We start from the raw sequence: 21757 nt of genomic DNA, 5'->3' as shown, positions 1-21757 counted from the left end.
CCCACAGCTGGGCCTCAAGGACATTCTCAAAACAAAGAATACTAAACTCCCATCTTGCACCATAAACCAGTAGAAGACCAAACACAATGGTCCCGTGACAGGAAACAAAACATTTTGATTTAACAACTTTTATACCACCAACTGTTCTGCACTTTCTCTCATTTTCTCCTAGATAAAGCCTCTCTTTGTTTCCCTTCTTTTTTGTTTCTTTTGTCTGTACCCTTGTATTCATTATTTTTTTAAATCTTTAAGCTACTTCAGACTCTTTCCATTCTTATATGTTACAAATCTATCTCCCTCTCTCTAGCTTCTAGCTCAGGGATCGTAGACTTGCCTCTCTAAGACCTAAGTAAATTCCATGTACTTACCTCACTAAAAATATATTAAAAGACAACCATGTGTTTACTCATGGAGGTGTGACAATATCAACAACTCACAAGGAGGAGACTTGATTTGTGAATAGCCAATCAACAGATATTTATTGCATACTTTCTCTGTACTGTAGAAGTCAAAGAAGGAGACAGGCCTTCAATGACTATAATTGGAAGAGCAAGATAAACTTCTTATTTAGTAGAAAGTTAAATAAGGATATGTAAACTAAGAAATATTTAGAATGAAAAAAGGAGAAATCATTCATAACGTATTAATATTTTTCAGGGCAATGCTATAGACAGCATCTATGGTAAAGTCTAAAGAAATTTAAGAACACTGTGCAGTGGGTTGATACCTTTGAATGAAATGATCACATGGTAAAGACTTAGGGGCTTTTTGTAGATTATGAGACATGGAGGGATGTGAGGGAAAGAGCAAGAAGAAAAAAGGAAGAAGTGAAGGGAATAACTGCAGTAAGGGAAAGAGTGATGATCACTGAAAAAAAAAAAAAAAACAGAGGAAAGAAACTTTTATGTCCTTTTTCACTGCTAACCTACTGGTATCTTCTTTGAAATGTGCAAGAAACAATATGTAGATTAATATGTCTAAATTAAAGAGTGTAGGATCCTTATAAGTTAGAAACTGGGGAAAGCTTGTGAAAGAGAGTGGTTGACTGCACCCTATAGAACCGTGATTTGATACAGAAGATCCTGATCAAATGGAAAGGTATAGACGTGGGCTTCTAAGCCAGTTGCTTCTACCTTCTGTGCCTCCTTTGGCCTCTTAGGGGTCCCTAACAGGGAACCTGCAGGATCCCCTATAGGAGGCATTCCCTGCCCAACTTTCAGTCTACTGTCTGTATCCAACAAAACCACCACAACTGTGGTAGCTTCAAAGAAACTGAAACATACCTCTTCATACTTCCCCACACAGGTCACAGAGAATTCGTTAAACGCCTTTAAATAGTAATGAGATGAGATTAAAGTTCAGGAAATTTTACTCCGGTGTGGTTGGAGAAAATGGACTTGAGAACAAGGAAGTTAAAAAACTGGCAAGATTTGAGGTATTTGAAAGTTGTATTAATACTGTTAGTTTTGGAATGGAAAGAAAGGGGACAAAAATGATATTTCAAATGAAGTCTCAATAGGGCTTGGCAGATGGGTTGTTGTAGTAAGCAAAGTAGAAAAAAAATCCAAACAACCCAGAGGCTTTGGGCCTTAATGGTATTTTAACAGGGACCAAAAAACAAAACAACAAAAAAAAAAAACAAACAAAAAATAAAAAACCCACCCACGAAGGCAAGCTGGTTTAGGAGTGAAAACTATTCAGTTTGAGATTATGGTGACATATCTAAACAGGAATGTTCAAAGGAATGGTAGAAATAAGTTAATGGAAATGAAGAAAGGAGGCAGGTCTAGAGTGATAAACAGGATGTCAGTAGCGTCTACAGATAAATGACACATGGCTACTCACTGTCTGTCTCATTTCTCCCGCATCCATTTATTGCATTACGATCGTGGTGCCAACTGCTTAGCAGGCCACTCACTAAGCTGGTTTTGGAATGAAGAAGAAGGGGCAAGTGTTGATGTTAATAGAGACTGACAACTTCTGCTGAGGCGTGCCTGTGAGTAACTCTTAAGTCAAACAGAATATTGAGCAAAATTGAACTAACCTTGTCTTAAGGCCTTCTGGAAAAAGAGATGTCTCAATACACTCTGACAAGCTACTTCATTATTTCACTAGCATTAGAGTCTGTCATGCCTTTTCTTTTAACAGTAAAGTTAACCCTTACCCGTTAGAATAGTAGAGTGCTGTGATGACATACTTGACAACCAATCTTAACCTTCACTTGTGATAAGGGTGGATATTCATGATCTGGTAGGTAATAAAAGACTCTTTGCAACTCTGTTTTTAATTTTTTATAGTACAGAGTTAAGGCACTAGATAAATATTTTAATGATGACACCTGCAATCAGAAAAAGAAAAAAAAAGAAAGGAAAAAAGAAAGAAAAAGAAAGAAGAAAGAAATCCAGATTTCATAGGATTGTATAATCATGAATATTAATATCACACATTATCATTTAAAAACTTTTTTTTCTCTTTGTGAAGTTTTCTAACTGTGCCATAAAATTCACACTGGCCTAGAATGAGGCAACCAACCTAAGTGCCCAGAAGTGCCATATTAATACTTTAATAAAGTTTGAGCAGCCGGGGCAGTGGTGGCAAATTCTCTTCACTCTGCTCCTATAAAATCAGTTTTCTAATTCTCTCTGTAACAATTATTTCGACATAACTCCTTGCTAACAGTGATCAAACTACCTTTTTGATCTTGGGGCCTTATTAATAGAGATTTTTAGGTGGGGGAAGCACTTCAGCAAGAGAAGAAATCAGGTTCATAGTGTCTCCCATTTGGCAATAAATAGCTTTTACAGGTGAGTAAACCATAAAACAAAGATGGCATTTATTTTATAACTGCAAAGATTGTACCTTACAACTCAAGTTTTATACCATCAGAAATGGTGTCCCTATGGAAAAGAAAAACCTTGCTAGAGAAGAATTTTTAATTAATAAAATGCTCTATTTCATTAAAATGTGAAGCATGTATCTGATTTCAGAATTCCTTCCCATAATGAACGAGCTACTACAGAGATATGAGGCAATGCAGACTCTGTCAACAGTTCCTGTAAACTGCATGGAAGTCACAACTTGGGACTCTACCACTACTACAGGGAGCTTCAGAGAACTCTATGTGCTTCAAACAAGTTTAGTTCTGAATCCTTGCCTTCAGAGAGAAGACAGTCTTCTAACACCAATAAAGAAAATTCAAGAAATGAAAATAAACATAAGTGAAGTTACATGGCCAACTTCACTCAGGCTAAGAATACAAATCATTGCTCTTACTAACAAACCATAACTTTTACAGCCAGTTTATGAGAGTGATAAGGGCTTCAGGGATGTCAGTGAACACATGTTCTTTACTTTTCTGAACTATTCCATAAAATATGTTTATGGCTTAGAAAGGAGACAGAGTTTTTATGCAAATACTCCAAACTGCACACATGCTCTAAAGTACTAGTGAATAACATTTTTTCCTTGAAGACATGCTCTTAGAGAATCTGTTCTGCCCAGTTTTGAAGACCCTACCTACTCATCTACTGCCAATATCAGCTAATTGGACTGACCAGGGATGAATAACTTACTTACATTTGACCAATTAGATTTTATCTGGTGATTACATTTCAACATGAGGTGTAGTTGGGAGAGATATCTAAACCATATCAAAGTACAAAATACAAATTGTGTAATTTTAGTAATTTCATGAGTAATGTGCTCTTATGTTTGCATTTAAAACTGTCATTGCACAATATAAATATCAAGGGTAAAATTAATTGTAGTAATTTTTTTCTTTACACAGAAGAATACTAAATAGCAAATAAAAACACCATGACAAGTTGGTGTGGGAAGGGGAAAAAAATGGTAGAGAGATTACAGAAGAAATAAATTTTAATATCTGAATACCTTTAGCTGCACTTTCCCCCCTGTTTTCTGAACTAAAGGCATAAAATTTTCATTTTGCCCTGAGCCCCCAGAAACTATGTGTCTGGTTGTGCTGAAGACTTAAGATTGGAATTGTGTGCCTAATTTTTACTAACCATGGCTGAGAAGCATGGCATCAGTGCTAGTAATATTCCCAAATTATGGAAAAGAAAGATCAAATTGGTGACTCTTTGGAAAATCCTTGGAAATATTCTTTGCATTCTTAAAACATTTAAGTAAAAGTCGTTCTTTCTCAAACATGAATAATCAAAATAATTTTTAAACACTCGATTTCTCCTTTCATGGCATTGCTTTATTTTATCACAAGTATTACAACATTATTTTTCTTCTATTGGTCTTCACTGAAAATATGTGGTATTTCTGCTGTCCTGTGGGTTACACAGACTCTAATAGCCATGTGTTTTCTGGGCTGAGTTGGGAACCTGACCATCATTTCAGTCTTCAGGGAAAATATGCTTTAAATACCAAACAACCAACTTAGAAACTTTCATTCTATAGCTTGTTCGTAAATCAAGAGCTTTCTGTTTTTAGTTTACATTTTGTTACAGTTGAAATATGATGCCCACGATACTGAATTTGCTTAATGATTGGAAAATGTGTTAATGTTTATTTAGCCAGTTTTGAGAGTTTGATGTGCTCTTTTCCCTTTGATTGGTCCTGAAATTTGGTCAGGAAGAGGTAGGACAAATGGGCAGGAGGCAGACAGGAGAAAGAAAAGTTCTAGTTGAGCACCTCGATTCAGACTTTTCCTGTTTATATTCTTGCTTTTGTAATTACTAGAAGGAATACTTAATATCATTTTAAATAATTTTTAGTCCTTTATCTCCTAGAGACCTGGGAACATTAGATGTTTCCTGTGAGATTATCCTATGAGAATAGAGAAGAGCTTCGAAATGCTATTCATCTCTAAGAACTTTATTTGCTTTCAATCACTAAGAAGCATTAGGGATTATTTTTTTTTTTTTTTTTTTTTTTTTTTTGAGATGGAGTTTCGCTCTTGTTACCCAGGCTGGAGTGCAATGGCGCGATCTCGGCTCACCGCAACCTCCGCCTCCTGGGTTCGGGCAATTCTCCCGCCTCAGCCTCCTGAGTATCTGGGATTACAGGCACGCGCCACCATGCCCAGCTAATTTTTTTTTTTTTTTGTATTTTTAGTAGAGACGGGGTTTCACTATGTTGACCGGGATGGTCTCGATCTCTCGACCTCATGATCCACCCGCCTCGGCCTCCCAAAGTGCTGGGATTACAGGCTTGAGCCACCGCGCCCGGCCAAGGGGTTTTAATTTAAAAAGGAAAAAGGCACAATGAGAAAAGTGAAAATGATTCCCTCTGATCGCTAATGTCAACTATGGTCACATTTAATAATTCTTTTTCTGCACATTAAATTCATCTTTCCTGCCTCAGCTTTTGAGTGCATTTTTTTCAAGACATTATCTCTAATTTGATACTGGCAATGGTAGCTAAAAACAATAATTTGGATTTTTTTTAGGTAACAAGCTCAATACGAACTAGCTTTGCCTTACTTCAGTTATATTCTTAGTACATTATATATATTTTTTGCTTTTAACTACATTTCGTTCTTATGTCTTACTACTATGTAAAGAAAGAATATATTTTAGTAATTCAAATGATTAGTTTTTGTAAATATTAACAGATTTTAAAAAATGACAATTTCTACATTTTCTATCAGCAAGCCTTCATTAGGACAATTTTTAAACATGTTTAATTATAAAACATGCATTGTTTTAAATCAAACAAAGGACTGGCACAGATTTAAAGTTGTAAAGGGATATCTAGCTATCATCTCTTACTGAATCTCCATCTTTTTTTGTAATTGTCCCTGATTTTATCCTCATTTATTTCCATTGCTTTTAGAATATGGAGGTTTAATTTTAATGAAGATTTTTTTTCTATCGAAACGTTATTGAATAAATCTTCCTTCTCAGGTTAATAACTCTCATTAAAAGTAGTTTTCATGTGTTTTATACAAAAGCAACGCAGAGACTTGTGCCACTATTATGGTCAAGATTAATAATGCCTTGGGAAACTACGAGGAAACACGAAATGATCAGAGATCACATATTTGTGGAGTGGAGACGATTCCACTCCCATACATACGGCAGCAGCAACAAAATTGCAGACACCCAGTGGATTTTGATTACCTACTGTGTATCAGATTTTTCTTTCTCCGAAAACCATGATTATCGTATTCTCATGATAAATAATCCTGTGAGACAAAATGAACTTCTAGCATTAACCCTGATACCAGCAACATCTTCATTCGCCAACAAGCTTTTAAACCCCTAAACTGGCGCAATGCCTTGTGTAAAGTAAGCAGTATTTCAATAACCCTTGTGTAAGTTAAAAAACAAAATAAGTTAAGTGGAAGGGAATTTAGGGGTCCTTTGGTCCCTATAACAACTAAAAGTCTTGGTTCCTCAAGTACAACAGATGCAGTAACAGTAACAGGGAACTATTCAGTGTCTCCGATGACACCCCACGCCTTTCTTGGGCTGCTCCCATCTGAGCAGGAGTCTCACTTCAAGGAAGCTGGTTTTCTCTCCTTTGCTGGTGAGGTACAAAATCTGTTACTTTTGTGGATGTCGGATTACTTGTTTGTAAACTGAGAAACCCGAACAAAGTTTTCTCTAACTTTCACTGCACTATCTCTGGAGGTAGGAGGAAGTACAAGGCTGAATCAGGAAAGATACCCCAATCCACCTCTTGTGGGCCCGGAGAAGCAGATCTGTTAGGTTAAACTTGGTGGTCAATAAACTGAAAGCAGCGACCCGGAGGGCCGCGAGACAAGCAGGGGGGATGTGGAATAAGAAACCCAAAGAGCCGCATCCGAAGCCGCCCCCTTTTTCGGAAGCCCAGTCAGCCCCTGGAACCGGGTTCACACCACGCCCCCTGCAACACGCTATGCGTCAGTGAACTACATTTCCCAGAATGCCATTCAAGCTTCTTCCCAGGGCTCCAATGAGCGCCCTAGTGACGCCATCAGCCGGCGCGGTGTTTAGAGTCTACAGCTGTCGTGGCGCTTTGCTGGAAGAAGTTGGTGTACGGGGAGGTTCTGGTACTGAAGACGTGGTTCGGGTCACCCCTAGCTCTTTCCTACCCACCTAATCCCACGCGCCCGCCTTTTTCCTCTCTCCTCTGGCAGGATGAGGCGTGCAGGCCTGGGTAAGAAGAGGGCCGAGGTTCGAAGTTCGGGGCCCTAGAACCGACAATGCTGGGCGCGGGAGCGCGGGGGCGCGGGAGCAAATCGAACCTGTCTTTTGTTCTTGGCATTTGGTCCAAAAAGCAGGCTCTTTAGAGGGGATCTTTTGGGCCTTGTCGAGTGGAAACACACCATTTGTCCCAGATCCTAGGAGTTTCCTTAAGTTTGAGTCAGATTCAAGTTCGGATGGTAGGCTAGAGAAAGCATTGGACTGGGGTGGGTGTGTACAGGTGACATCTCAGTGGTCGAGTGTTTTAGTGTTATTGACTGAGCTTGGTTATGGACACTGCTATGTTTTCCAAAGCCCGACTCCAGTTTCTGTTTCTCTACTGGCCCTGGATCTTAAGTTTCTTCAGAAGTGGAATTTTAAGAGTGGGTAATTGCACGCAAAGCACACTGATAATGGTCGTTAGTCTGGTAACAGTGAGTTACAAAGGTAAATGTACGTGTCATTACTGTTAAAGGTCCTGAAACTGTAACATCTAGGTCAAAGGCGATTTCTTATCTAAACCTTGTGCCACGGTTAAGGCAGTAGAATGTAGTATGGTTTGGTTACTTAACATTTGATCTTGACCTTGGGGTTTAGGAAGCTGGCTCACCAGCAAGAATAAGTTAGGCACAAGGAATTTTAATGGTCCTCTATAGTAAGAGACAGCTAATAGAGCAGCATTTTCTGGTTGTGAAGGTTTCTCTTAGGACACTATTTAAAAAAAAAAAAAAAAAAAGACTGCTAAATTAGAGTGCAGTATACTTCAAAAAATAAATGAAACATTTGAAAAAACAGAATGTTACCTATCTCAGTCATTATAAGATTGAAAAAAAGGATTCCAAAAAGTGTCAGATATTTAAAGTCAATGAAAGTTGCCAATAACTATAGACTTGTTATTGATTAATAAATTGTAGTATGAGAAAGTTTTTTAAATGAAGTTTTTATGAATACTTGGATCATTGAAGAGAAAAAAAATAATTTTGAGCAAGTTTAGTTTTATATGCCTAAATGTTTTTCTTGTTCATCATCATTAATGACAAAAAAGGATTTATTGTGTGCCTGAGTAAGCTCTAGGTATACAGTTGTTTGTTGCCCTGTTTGTGCTCCCCAAAGCTTCCAGTCTAGGTGGGGAGTAGGAATATGTGCAAAGATAAATTATAGTACAAAGTAGTCGCTATACATTCAAATACCAGATAAGTTCTGCACATAAGTAATGGTCTCAGAGACTTCAGATATAGATCACAGTATACTTTGTGGAGAAGATCCTTGTGTATTTTGTGGAGACATAGGAATTTGAAGTAGACCTTGAATAATGGAGAGTGGGGGAAGTGAGTTCCAAATGGGAACTCAAAAATGTAAGGGATTATGACTAAGCCAGTTTGTTTGAAGATGTGGTTCGGGTCACCCGTAGCTCAGGGGATGCGGGATCACACTGTGGAGATCTTTGCATGTGAGGCTGAAGAGTCTGGATTTCATGGCCAAAGAGTTTGGATTTCATCAGTAGGCCTCTAGGCCCTTTTGAGTATTTTTCTGCTGTAGTATGCCGTGTTAAATTGCAGGAAAATGACTTGAGAAATGGTTCTCAACCCCGGAAAGTTTAAAAATTGTTGCCTGGACCTCAGCTCAGCCAGTAAAATTAGAATCTCACTAATTTAGGGCCCACTACCCCATACTCCTTTTTTTTTTTTTTTTAAGCGCTCTCCTGTGATTGAGAGGAGAGGTGATTACTTAGGTAACTGCTATTGCTATAATTTATATGGATATGAAGTGACAAAGGCTTTTTTTACACATTTTTTTCTTTTCTTTTCCCTCCCTCTCTCCCTACCTTCCTTCCTTCCTTTTTTACTTTCTTTTTTTTCTTTTCTTTCTTTCTTCTTTTTGAGACAGAGTCTCGCTCTGTTGCCCAGGCTGGAGTGCAGTGGTGCAATCTCAGCTCACTGCAACCTCCACCTCCCAGGTTCAAGAAATTCTCCTGCCTCAGCCTCTCGAATACTTGGGATTACAGGTGTGCACCACCATACCTGACTAATTTTTGTATTTTTTAGTAGAGACGGGGTTTCGCCATGTTGGTCAGGCTGGTCTCAAACTTCTGACCTCTGGTGGTCCACCCACCTTGGCCTCCCAAAAGTGCAGGGTTTACAGACATGAGCTACTGCGCCTGGACTTCTTTTCATGTTTTTAAGTATCAGTGTATATTGACCTGAAAATTTAAATTTGGGATTCTAGTGAATCTGTTAGATACCCATAGGCAGAAGCTGTCACACCACATATGCGTCTCTACGTGGTTCTGTTAGCTTACTGATAGAACCTATCCAAAAGAAGTATCATTTGTCTAAATTAACAAAGGCTGAGTATGATCTTCAGTGCTCACTAGCTTTTTTACAACTTTTCATAGCAGTACACCACCAGAAGATAAGTGGTTCTGTTCAGAATAGCAGTTCCAACATTTTATTTGTTTTTGTTTTTTTGTCCATTGTATTTGGGGTGGCTCATATTTTGAGAGAAGATCAACTCTTTAATAGGAGAAATGTGCATTGACATATTTTTGGAAAATAAACAAGAATTTCCCTTTGAATAAATAGAACAGCATGGAAGCACTCTAAAATTAAGATAGGCAAAAGCAACTAAACAAAGGAAAGAAAAAATAGTTATTAATTTAGAATGAATTTCTTGGTGAAGTTGTCAAATGATTGAATTCAACCAGTCAGTACTTACTGCGTAAATGTTACGTTATATACTTAGAACCTCAGCCACACAAAATAAGAAGACATTATTCTTTCTTTAAGTATCTTGGTCCTTATTAAATTAGAGTTTGCACAGAGTATTATTGATTAATAGAATGAGAATGCAGTTTTAAATGGTGATTTTAATTGACTGAGGGGAAAAGTATGCCCACTCCTTAAGTTCTTTTATAATAACACACGTGGAGCACTTCATGGATAGTGTGTCAGCAGGAAAATTTAAATAGTACAACTCTCTTCTGTTTGGAAAATACTTCTTTAATATTTTGTTGTGGTTTTTGTGGTGCTGAATATTGCCTAGGTATCTGCTGCATATAAAGTACTTAGTAGGTACAGGGAGGATATAGGAGCATGAGATACTGTCTGCCCTCAGAGAAGCATATGATTCCATTCTCGACAAAGATATGCACATTCAAAGTTCAATAACAATGAACTCAGATTCTTTTCATTAATTAGTTCACATCATATGTTCATCAAATGTGCCTTACAGTGTGTATGTATTTGTATGTTTATGGGGGAACATACAGTGATGAGTCATACTTAGTCTCTGCCCTTATAGTACTGTACAGAGCACAATATTAATGTTACGTACAATTAGAGCTGTAAGAAATCAGTGAGAGTTTTGCTTCATAGGGAAAATGAAATTTGTATCGTGCCTTGAAAGAACTTCCTATTCACACCTTGACTGTCCTTCAGTGATCAGTGCTGTTACCTTCCGTCACTGCTGCTACGTCTGCTCTTTGAGCTTATGGAGACCTGTGTTACCCAGACTGGTCTCAAATTCCTGGCCTCAGGTGATCCTGCCTGGCTCAGCTTCCCGAGTAGCTGGGATTATAGATGTGAGCATGCCAGCTGGCTCTGCGACCTCTAGTTTTGATATCATCCCTTTCCCCACATTCTCAAGCCACTGCTATACTTCAATATCTGTCCCATCTAATCCCCACAATCCAAATCTTCAACCCCTCTTTTGGCAAACAATCTCAATCTCTTAGGGCTCTGTTTTTCTGCAACCCCAATACTGTAAACTTGCAACTCTACATTAGTCCAACTATCCAGCTTCTGCTGGACTTACTTAGGGCACACATCTGTAGAAAAAAAATCACACACCTGGGAGGGTTGAAGCCACTATAGTATATTGCCTCAAACAAGTTTGTTTTATCTTTTGTAATCCTTTGTGGTCCCAGTCACTTTTCTCCATCATTTCCCTTACTGTATATTCCGAGTGATCACCCATTCTTCAGCAGATAGCCTGTTTTCTTCCTTTACTGAGAAAATTGATGGCAACAATTATGTTTTTTAAAAAAAGTGTAGTTAACTAACACCCTGAACTATGCCGTTTCCTTTGAATTAGCCAGCATATTTATGTGTGTATTCACTGTCTAAGGCTCACTCCATCTGTTGTTTGATAGCCCAATGACTATCAATTACTATATTAGGCAGGGTGGTGAGCATTCTTGTACCTTAGAGTTCCATATAGTAGCACCTAGAAAGAATGATGAATCTGATACATGGTAATTCTTCAAATATATGTTGAAGAATAAATGAATCTCCCTTTTGACTCTCAGCTAACATTCTGCATAAGTTATTCTCTCTCTTTCCTAGAGCTTCAGTTTGCCCCTTCCCTGCTTTGTCTCTTCCCTGTCTCGCTGTCTATTTAAAAGAAAGAGATGCTAGTAAAGGACCCTCACTGCTATAAGCTCCCCTCCTGCTGTATTAACCACTTTTTCCCTTCCTCTTCATAGCCATGTGTCTTCAGTGGGTAGGTGATGTAACTGCTTTTAGAACTTTTATTAAAATACATGTTTCTATTGAGGAGGGAATGTATCCTGAATATCCTTGTGTATTAGTACCTATTTTTCTATCTTCTGGGCAATCAATAAGCAATCCATGAATGTGTATCAAAATGAACTGAACTGAATATTCTTTGGTTAATGGAGGGTAATGGTAAGAATTGGTCTGATCTCTGTTTTGTTATTTATTTTTAAAGTTCATTTGGAATATGAATATTAGAGATATGTGGTCTGCAATGCCCTCCAGGGGTCTTTTTCAGTTCTTTCCTAACTATCAATGTTTCAAAAGTGGCTTCTCTACAACTACCTTTGTGACTCTGATCCTTGCAGGTGAAGGAGTACCTCCTGGCAACTATGGGAACTATGGCTATGCTAATAGTGGGTATAGTGCCTGTGAAGAAGAAAATGAGAAACTCACTGAAAGTCTGAGAAGCAAAGTAACTGCTATAAAATCTGTAAGTATATAACAAATATTATATGTGTTTTAAATAATATATTTCTATACATATGTATTACATAGTTATAAACTATATATTCCTATTGAACCTCATCCTAAGGAATTCATTTACTTAGACACTGTAGTTTTGTGAGGTCAAAGTACATTCAAAATTTAGACTGTGCTTTGAGTAAGTTAGAAAATGTGGCACATCAAAAGACAGGGTTTTTTTTAATACTTGAAAAAAATTTTCAGCTGTGTTTTATATACCGTACGCTGTCTGCTGTAATGTCTCAAACAGAGCTGTCCATCTTCCACCCCCAAGTAGCTCTTTCACTCTTTTTAATGCAGTCTTCTAAGCTATAAATCTTGATCTTTCTTATTTCGACCTTAGTACTTCATTTCAGTCACTGAGTCTCACAATGTCTTTTTAATGTTTCCATCTTTGCCTTTCTATTTCTAATACTATCCCCTGGTTTTCTTAGTTGAATTATTGGAAGAACCTCTTAAACTATCTCTTCCTGGTTTTTTGCACATTATCTGAGCTACATAATCATTGCCACAGTCCTCATTTAGAATATTTCTTAAAAACTGCACCCTGCACTCCCAGAAGTCTTCAGTGTCCTTCCACAATTCATGCTTGATTAAATCAGACAGATCCTTCAAAAATTGATCTTAGCTTTTGATCTTGTCTCTCACACTTCCAGAATGTGTTTGTGCTTTCTGCTAGACAAATTAAAGTATGCTTTGTGTCCTGTGTATGCTGTCACTTTCCCACCCCATGTCACACTATCCCTTTGCCTTAGGCGTCCACTTCCTTCTTAAATCAATTGAAGTGCTGCTTATCTAGATCGTCCACTCCTCATTGCACCCCCTCCCTCCAAACTTTTACCTGATTACCACATCCAAAAGTGACTTTTCTTCTTATGAACATAAAACCATTTGTGCCATTTCTGTAGCACTTATTCATAGTGATTTGCATTGGCATTATTTGTATGCAAAAGGAATTTATCAGAATGCAGGTTTTCTATTGTGCTTACTTTATAGTCAGTGTAGTACCTAGCATAATTCCTTATCAGTGGTATTAAGTAAATTTATGTTGAACAGAGGAATTACACAAAGATGATTTTAATATATGTGATTGATACTGCATTATAATAAACATGATGTTCACTTATAAAGCATTCAGTAGAAGCCCATGTTGCTAAAACTTGATATTTCATTATAGTCTTTGAAAAATCGAATTATATTCTGTCTGGAGACTGTTAGATTTTGAAACAGGATTGTTTTCAAAGTCATATTAAACCGAAAGGAGCTGATTTATGAACTAAGTAATACTGTATAATGTTAATTTTAAAAATACAACACTGGGAAGGACTTAAGAATTAAATGCCTTTTAAAAACTCTCCAATGTAGATAATTTAGATTACTTGTTAGAAGAAAGTTGTGATGTCCTGGAAGTTTTTTCTCTGGCATGAATGAGAGTGGTAGAAAGAAGCTGGGTAATGTGGGCTTTATAGTTACTTTATTATCTCTGAGTTGTTAAATCTGGGACGAAAGCTCATGTTCTGATCTATAGAATTCTAGTATGGTTTTATATCAATATTATCTCATATGCTTTCACACAGATGAAGAACAATATTTACAATGGCTTACCAAGATTTGCAGTAAATGATTCTATTTATTCAAGTATCTTGGAAGTAAAGCCTTTGATGAATTTGTCCTATAAAGTATTAGATAGGTTTTGGTTTCAATAGCTGTTATAATCACCTATAGTATTGTTTTTTTATAAGCTATGGCTCTCTTCTGCAGAGCTTCAAGACACTAATATGTATTTTTTTTTTCAATTTATTATCCTATTTTCAAGTAAAGACCTTTAAAATCTAGGGAAATAATCAATTTAGACGTATGTAAAGTAATGCAACATTTCATTAGGAAAATACTGAATACTTTTGTCTAGATTTGAGTTGGTTATATGGGTACTTGTCGATCTTTTAAAATGTAAGAAGGTTGGGTACTAGGCTTAATTCATGGATGATGAAATAATCTGTACAACAAATCCACGTGACATGAGTTTACTTATATAACAAACCTTCACATGTACCTCCAAATCTAAAATAAAAGTTAAAAAAAATAAATATAAGGAGGAAATATACAGATAAATGCTTTTGTGGGAATATAATAAAGATACGAAAGCATGCAAGTGTAAGAGAATCAGAGAGAAGTAGTATATACCAAATTAAAAGATGGACTTGAATATTAATTTGAAATTATAATAAAGAGGAAAGAGAAAATGTCCTTAATTAGGAGGAGTAGAAGTTCCAAATTTATTTTTTATTAATCTTGTTGGAAAAAAGTGTCAGAAGAAGAGAGTTTATGTGTTTAGAAGACCATTTCATTTCAGAAAATGTGTATGCTTAGAATGACATTATTTTTACTTTCTAACACTTGAATACTTTTATGTGAGTAATTGTGTGTATACTTTCTTCTTTATAGCTTTCCATTGAAATAGGCCATGAAGTTAAAAACCAGAACAAATTATTAGCCGAGATGGTAAGTGGTTGTGATTTTAACTTTAAGAAATTTGATCTAATATTCTCAAATAATATAATTTCAACTTTTATTCATTTTGAAATAGATACAGAGATCCTAAGTCCTTGATTCCCATCTATTTGTATCTAATGTGTTTGGAATAACTATGGGGTTTATTTTTGCCATACTTTTTCATTTTTCATCTTGTCTCACACATGTAAGTGGGAGGAATAAGTAGAAGCCAGTATATCTTTAAGTAGATTTAATTTAATTTAATTTAATTTAATTTAGAAAGATTGTTAAAGACTCAAGACAGATGACTATTTTGAGTCGTCTTAGAAATCTCAGTAGTAGAGACTACTAGTAATTTATTAATCAAGCAATCAAAAAGCACTTTATATTCAACCAGCCAAATGTTGTTCACTTAATGGAAATGTGTACTCTTTTGCTCAGTTTCCTAAGGATCACTTCTGAAAAAAGTGCTTATAGATTTGAACAGCCTGGAGCCTTTTATCTCTAACAACATACACCTTCTCCTGTTAGCGTCTCCTTCCATTTGTTAACATTTATCTTGAATGTTAAGCTTCTCTGAACTTTCTCTGGTTCCATGTGCTTTTAAAATTGTACTATTCAAAAATGAATTTGGCATCAAAAGCAGTATTCTTACTAAGCTGTGCACTATAATTAGCTGGGGACCTTTTTAAAAATATAAATGCCTGATTCTGTCTTTAAATATACTGATTTAGAATTTTGTGGGGAGGTATCTAGACATAAATATTTTGAATAAAGCATCTCAGGTGATTCTGATGCATAATCATGGTGAAGAGCCATAGATGTAAAGTGTATGAGCCACACAGACACTGAACTATACAAAGGATATTATTATGTCAGGGCCTTTACACCTCAGGATATTAAAATTTCTATGAAATTATGTGTAACATTTCTAGTCCATATCTAGCCCTCTCTCATTGTTAGGATTTTCTAGCTATGTTTTAATATGGTAGTTTTTCCCCATCCATATTTATAGTCCTTATCACATTTTACTACCTCTGTATGTTATTTTCTTAACTTTTAATAGACTCCACTTTACTTCAAAGTCAGCTGTCTAAACAAAAGGATATTAAAAGTAAAGGTCCAAGTTTGGGCGTGGTGGCTTATGCCTGTAATCCCAGCAAGTTGGGAGGACAAGGTGGGTGGATCACCTGAGGTCAGTAGTTCAAGACCAGCCTGGCCAACATGGTGAAACCCCATCTCTACTGAAAATACAAAAAAATTTGCCAGATGTGGTGGCATGTGCCTATAGTCCCAGCTGCTCGGGAGGCTGAGGCAGGAAAATCACTTGAACTTGGGAGGTGGAGGTTGCAGTGAGCCAAGATCACACCACTGTACTCTAGCCTGGGCAATATAGCAAGACTCCATCTCAAAAAAAAAAAAAGTAAAGGTACATTTAACTGCTAACCATATTACGTTTTGGATGAAATCCTCTACTTGGGTAGAAATCAACCATTTGACCACGGAGAGCAATGGCACAACCAAAGTGGGGAAAAAAATCTGTGTGATAATGCACAAAGTAATTACTTTTATTGTTAATCGTTTTTTTATCCACATAATTGGAATAACATCTAAATAGTTTTGAGTTTTTTAATTATTCTGTGGGGCTGAAAGAAGTGTTTTTGGATAATGAAAGAGCTTTTTATTCATTGAAAGAATGACTGTATTTTGCATGGAGTAGTCAGGCTGACTACCCAAGATAGTTGATAAAACTGTTGATAAAACAGGCTTCTGAATTGATTAAACACAAAACTGTCGTTATAAATGTACTATGATAACAGTTATTCAATTACTTGGATGTGCATATGTAGACTATTAGAATCTAACTGTTATATTTTATTTGCTTTTATCTCTGATAGGATTCACAGTTTGATTCCACAACTGGATTTCTAGGTAAAACTATGGGCAAACTGAAGATTTTATCCAGAGGGAGCCAAACAAGGCTACTGTGTTATATGATGCTGTTTTCCTTATTTGTCTTTTTTGTCATTTATTGGATTATTAAACTAAGGTGATGCAAGTAATTGTGAATTTGGAATTTGTTCCAACTTAATGGCTTAGAGTACCACTTTGATAAAAATCAGCATCAAAACATTCCTAGTTTTCAAATACTATGGCATTTTCCATTGAAAATTGCTGAAGTTTGCTTATTTTATAAATCGCATTAGTTAATACAGTGCTCTTTGAATACTGTTCCTTAATGACTCATTTTAGCCCCTATTTTCAGGGGTAGTGAGATGATATGACTCCACTAATTTCCAGTTTCTTTTTCTATTCTTCGCCAACAGTAGGATTAAATAGCATTATAATATTTTGTTATAAATGCAGGTTTATGCCCCACTTAAGGAAACTTAGTGGGAGAGTTAACAGAATGCCTGGAGGATCTACTCTGAGCTCTTGAATTAGTCAACCAGTTCGTGGTAGAATGCTAATTGAATTTTCCTAACTGCATCAACCATAATAATATACTCCATTCTCCTCCTTTTCTCAGTTAAAATTGTAGGCTGATTTCTTTTTACCTACAATCTTTCTAATAATTTTTTATGATAATGACCCCTCATTCCTTTCTACCCAGAGACCTCATTCTTTAAATAAAGCTTGTTATTTTTGCATATTTCTGATAGGGCCCATTGTAAATGTATATCAGTATAGTTATTGTTTCATATTAACTTTATAAATTCTTTTGACTTGGCTTATAATAGTTTTATGATTTTAACTATGAGGCAGGACATTTGATTATCATTTGTGACAGAATAATGTGAAGTTAAGTAATTACTGAACTCTAAATGGAAATAGTATGCAAGAAACTCAGGCATTGAACTTGAAGATAAGAGTACTGTTGTTTTAATCCAGTGTATTTGTTTATGGAAAGAAAAACACAAAGGCAGTATGTTGAGTAAAAAATATTAAAATATTGTTAAATACTCTGTATTACTATTTTGGAATTTATCCATTTATAGGCTCCAAAAATAAATTTTTAAATAAAATATATTAGTCGACTGTGTTGCTTCTTTATTTGTCTCTTTTACATTCTTAATAGAATCTGAGATGTGGGCCTGAAAACTCAGATTCCAACCCAAGTCAAGCAAAGTTAATATTTGTATTGATGGAACTTGCCTCAAACAAAGAAGCAAATCTTGACTGCTATTTCAAAAATCTCCTTCTTTGTATTTTTGGTTATGACTGTATTTTCTTTGATTTTACTGAGTTCTAATTCTTTTTGTTCATCCCTAATAACCTGTCATTTCGGGTCATGTTTTTTTCTGGCTGCATTTGTCAATATTCGGGCCTCTGACAGGTTAAAACCACTGGAACTGTATGTGGTTTAGTGACTTAAACAGGTAAGCCTGAGGTGTGGGAGAGGCACTGGTTTGAGTTAGATGACCCGGGTTCACATCTTTATTCCTTCACTTGCTCAGTGCTTTTGTCTTTGGTTTTTTCATGACATCATCTATTTCATAGGATAGTTATGAGAAGTAGATAAAGTGCCTGGCATGTGATAGTCCCTCGATAAATGTTGGTTCTCAGTATCATTAACAGAAATTCTCAGAAAAGGTAGTTATTTTAAGGACAAGACAATAGGTTGTTTTCAGGCTTCGGGGTAATGAAATACCTCCAAGTACGTATTTTCATCAGGCAATTGGAGAGTGACTCATTAATTCAAGAAGTTTTTAACTGTACTTTACCAAGTATGTGACACCAGAGCTCAGGGGAGACTCAGAAATCATTGTTAATCATTCAAGTTGTGAAAAACGGGAAGAGCAGAGGCCAAAGAAAAAGCTTTAAAGATGAAAACAGGAGAATCGGCAATGGAAGTAGAGGATATCAGAGCCTTAGGAAGACCAGCGATGGCAAGAAAAGGATGGATTTCAGGATTGTTTGGCCATTTTATGAAAGTGCTTTGTAAAATATTTAAAAACTTTAAATTTGGACAGTATCATCAAGCAGATAGAGATTTCAGGAAAAGGGGTTTTGGGTGATATAAAAGTAATTCTCATCACTGCATGGTTCAACATTTCTTATGATTTTATTTCTAAGAACTATGTAAATTAGGTCTCTTCCTGGCATTTTGTCTTGTCCCTTCACATCACTGTGTCTGCTGAGATTCCTGGCAGGCAGGGAACTCCTCTGGACACCCTGGCATGTCCCTAACCAACCACAGAGATCTTTCTGCCAGCACCCTCTTTTTCCATTTATAACAAATATGCAACATTTTAAGCATCAGAATTCTGGAGCAGAGAACCCTAGCACTTGTCTCCATGAAAAGCTCTGGTTCTATAAAATAGTTTTCCTAATTTTTTAATGCTCCCAAATTTCAAGTTAGACATACTGAATTTACATCTTTGAGAGAATGTTGAAAAAGTGCTTGATAATTTGGGTTTATGCAGTCAGTAAATAATGTCATCAGTCCATACTGGTGAATAAACTGACTGAATATTTACTGAGAAGCAGACTAGTATCATGGCTAAGACCAAAGGCTATGAAGGTACACTGCCTCAGCATAAATCCTGGCTCCATCATTCACATTATGACTTTGGGCTGATGACTTCTCCATCTCAGTTACTCTATTTGTAAAACAGGAGTAAGAACTGTATAAAGATATAAAAATACATTCAGGCTGGTAGGGATGATTAAATTATTAACTTCGAAATAATAATTTTTTACTTCTGTGGTGTAAAATCTCCCACCACGCTTGACTCCCAGCACTATTGTGACAGCACTGGAACACAAGAGTTGTGAACATACATGCACAATTGGCTCTCATAAGTTGGTACAAGCTAAATTCAGCACACCCTGGTTATGTTTATGAATGTTCTTTGGAAGATTTAGAAGTTATTTGTTTCCCAAATGAGAATCTCTTACTTAAATTTTAATAGAGAAACCTCAGGTGACATGAAATTAACTGGTGAATTAATTTGAGGATACTTTTCAAAGGCAATAGACAGATTATTTACACATTTTGCATATGTTAACTTTTTCTCAACTTGTATGGATAAATTCTTCCTAATTTATTGGCCTTCCAGCTTCTGGTAGTTGAAATTCTGTATAAAAATGATATATGACAGGCCGGGCGCGGTGGCTCATGCCTGTAATCCCAGCACTTTGGGAGGCCAAGGCGGGTGGATCACGAGGTCAAGAGATCGAGACCATTCTGGTCAACATGGTGAAACCCCGTCTCTACTAAAAATACAAAAAAAAAAAAAAAAAATTAGCTGGGCATGGTGGCGCACGCCTGTAATCCCAGCTACTCAGGAGGCTGAAGCAGGAGAATTGCTTGAACCCAGGAGGCAGAGGTTGTGGTGAGCCGAGATCACGCCATTGCACTCCAGCCTGGGTAACAAGAGCGACACTCCGTCTCAAAAAAAAAAAAAGAAAAATTATATATGACAAAGGCACGTGGTTATTGTTACTCTGGCTTTCTCCATGCTTTTTCCTTCAGTTAAATGTTCAAGCAGGAGAGCGGGATCCTTCTGTTTCTTTCATACAGCTTTGCTCTCTTTGTATATATATTGGCATCTATAGCGCAGCCAAGTAATTCACCCTGTCCTTTTAGAATTTTTCACAAGCCTTCGAAGGACTATTGCATAAACCGAAGAGATATGCAAAGTGCCAAGTTCAAGTCTTAATCTTTCCTTAATCTTCAAAATGAAGAGAAACATAAAATGTTTTTGACCAAAAAAATCAAGCATATACTAGATGTGAGACTCAGTTCCTTCAAGCTTAATCGTTTATAACTTTTGTAGCTAAAGTATAATGCAAAATATAACCACATTATACATTGTAAGTATTCTACAAAGTCTTTATGACACTTAGAAAAGAAAAACTGTTTAATGTTTCCTTTTGATTAATTTTGCTAATTTCAACATGGGTTACAATTATGTAAAGAATTGTTTCTACTATGCTTTCTCAAAGATCTATGATCTATGATTGGACTCCTTGACACTGTTTTGTGTATGAACAAGACTGTGGTGTGATTCACTTGACAACCGACAGCTGAATCTAACTTTATTAGTATTTATGGCTTCTCTAATGCCTGTAATTAATTTAGAAATGAGCAGAAAAGATGAAACACAACATAAAAATGTCTACATGCCACAGATATTAATATATAATGAAAAACCTTGTCAGGTCATCAATTTACATTTTAAAATAATATTTATAAGTATTGCTTTCTCCTCAGGTTTATCTCATTAATTAATAAATTGTTCAACCAGCTGGTAATTTATTAAGCTTTTGTATTATTTAATAATCCGTTTACTTTAAAGCACATAAGATAAACTCATTTTTAAGGAAACGGGAACATGAGTTTTATGTGAGGTAATTTGTATTTCAGAAAACTTACTGGAATAAAATGCTTTAGTCTGATTATAGACAGATTTAATGCTTAGTTTCTTCAAAGGTCTTAACATTTTAATTTTACATCAATATATATTTAACTTATTTAAACATTATTTAAAATCTGTATGAGGTGAGTTGAGTTTGTTTTGTTCACACACAAGACAATTTCAAGGAGTCCAAATATGTTATGATGATGTCTATTAAAGATATCCATACTACACGATTAAAATTCCTTTCATAATTAATGGATTATCTTCTAGATTACTGCCTGAAAGACAAGCAAATTTCTGAATGGTATGTGCTAGTCAGATCCCTTAAACTCTTTGTCTGAATTTATTTCTCATGGCTTAATAATGTTTAATTTAAAACTATATCTAAAATAGTTTTTAAGATTCACACAGAGAGCTTTTAAAACCAGATCAATGGTGATATAGAAAGCATTCTTTTTATTGATTACACTGTTTTGTCTTCAAAATTGCCACAAACCCCACAAACACCAAAAACATGATATATTTTTGACTCTAGCAAAAAACTAGAGAAGTACACAAATTTATGTTTGCATTCACAACCAGTCATTTCAGGCAACTGACAATGCCAGGCCCCCTACTGTGAAGTTTGTAGCAGATGGGACAAGACAAATTGCAAAGTTTAGTTCACTTCTTCTTTTATACAGTGTCTCTGAATCTACCTTTTGGGCATGGCTAGCAAACCACCCTAGGGCAGTTTCTC

At 36.1% G+C, this 21757-nt stretch overlaps 1 protein-coding gene across 1 annotated transcript; it reads left to right on the top strand.

Annotated features, from left to right (window-relative positions):
- Positions 1–6937: 6937 nt before the first annotated feature.
- BET1 (Bet1 golgi vesicular membrane trafficking protein) lies at positions 6938–17772 on the top strand. The gene is made up of 4 exons (XM_010345441.3): positions 6938–7113; positions 12001–12125; positions 14603–14659; positions 16549–17772. Exons 1-4 carry the CDS (start codon positions 7095–7097, stop codon positions 16702–16704), a joined length of 357 nt encoding a protein of 118 aa, XP_010343743.1. The 5' UTR covers positions 6938–7094; the 3' UTR covers positions 16705–17772.
- Positions 17773–21757: the final 3985 nt, after the last annotated feature.

The sequence above is a fragment of the Saimiri boliviensis genome, chromosome 10 (assembly GCF_048565385.1).
Source record: "Saimiri boliviensis isolate mSaiBol1 chromosome 10, mSaiBol1.pri, whole genome shotgun sequence".
In the NCBI taxonomy this organism is placed as follows: Eukaryota; Metazoa; Chordata; class Mammalia; order Primates; family Cebidae; genus Saimiri; species Saimiri boliviensis.
This window is presented reverse-complemented; position numbering and strand designations above follow the sequence as displayed.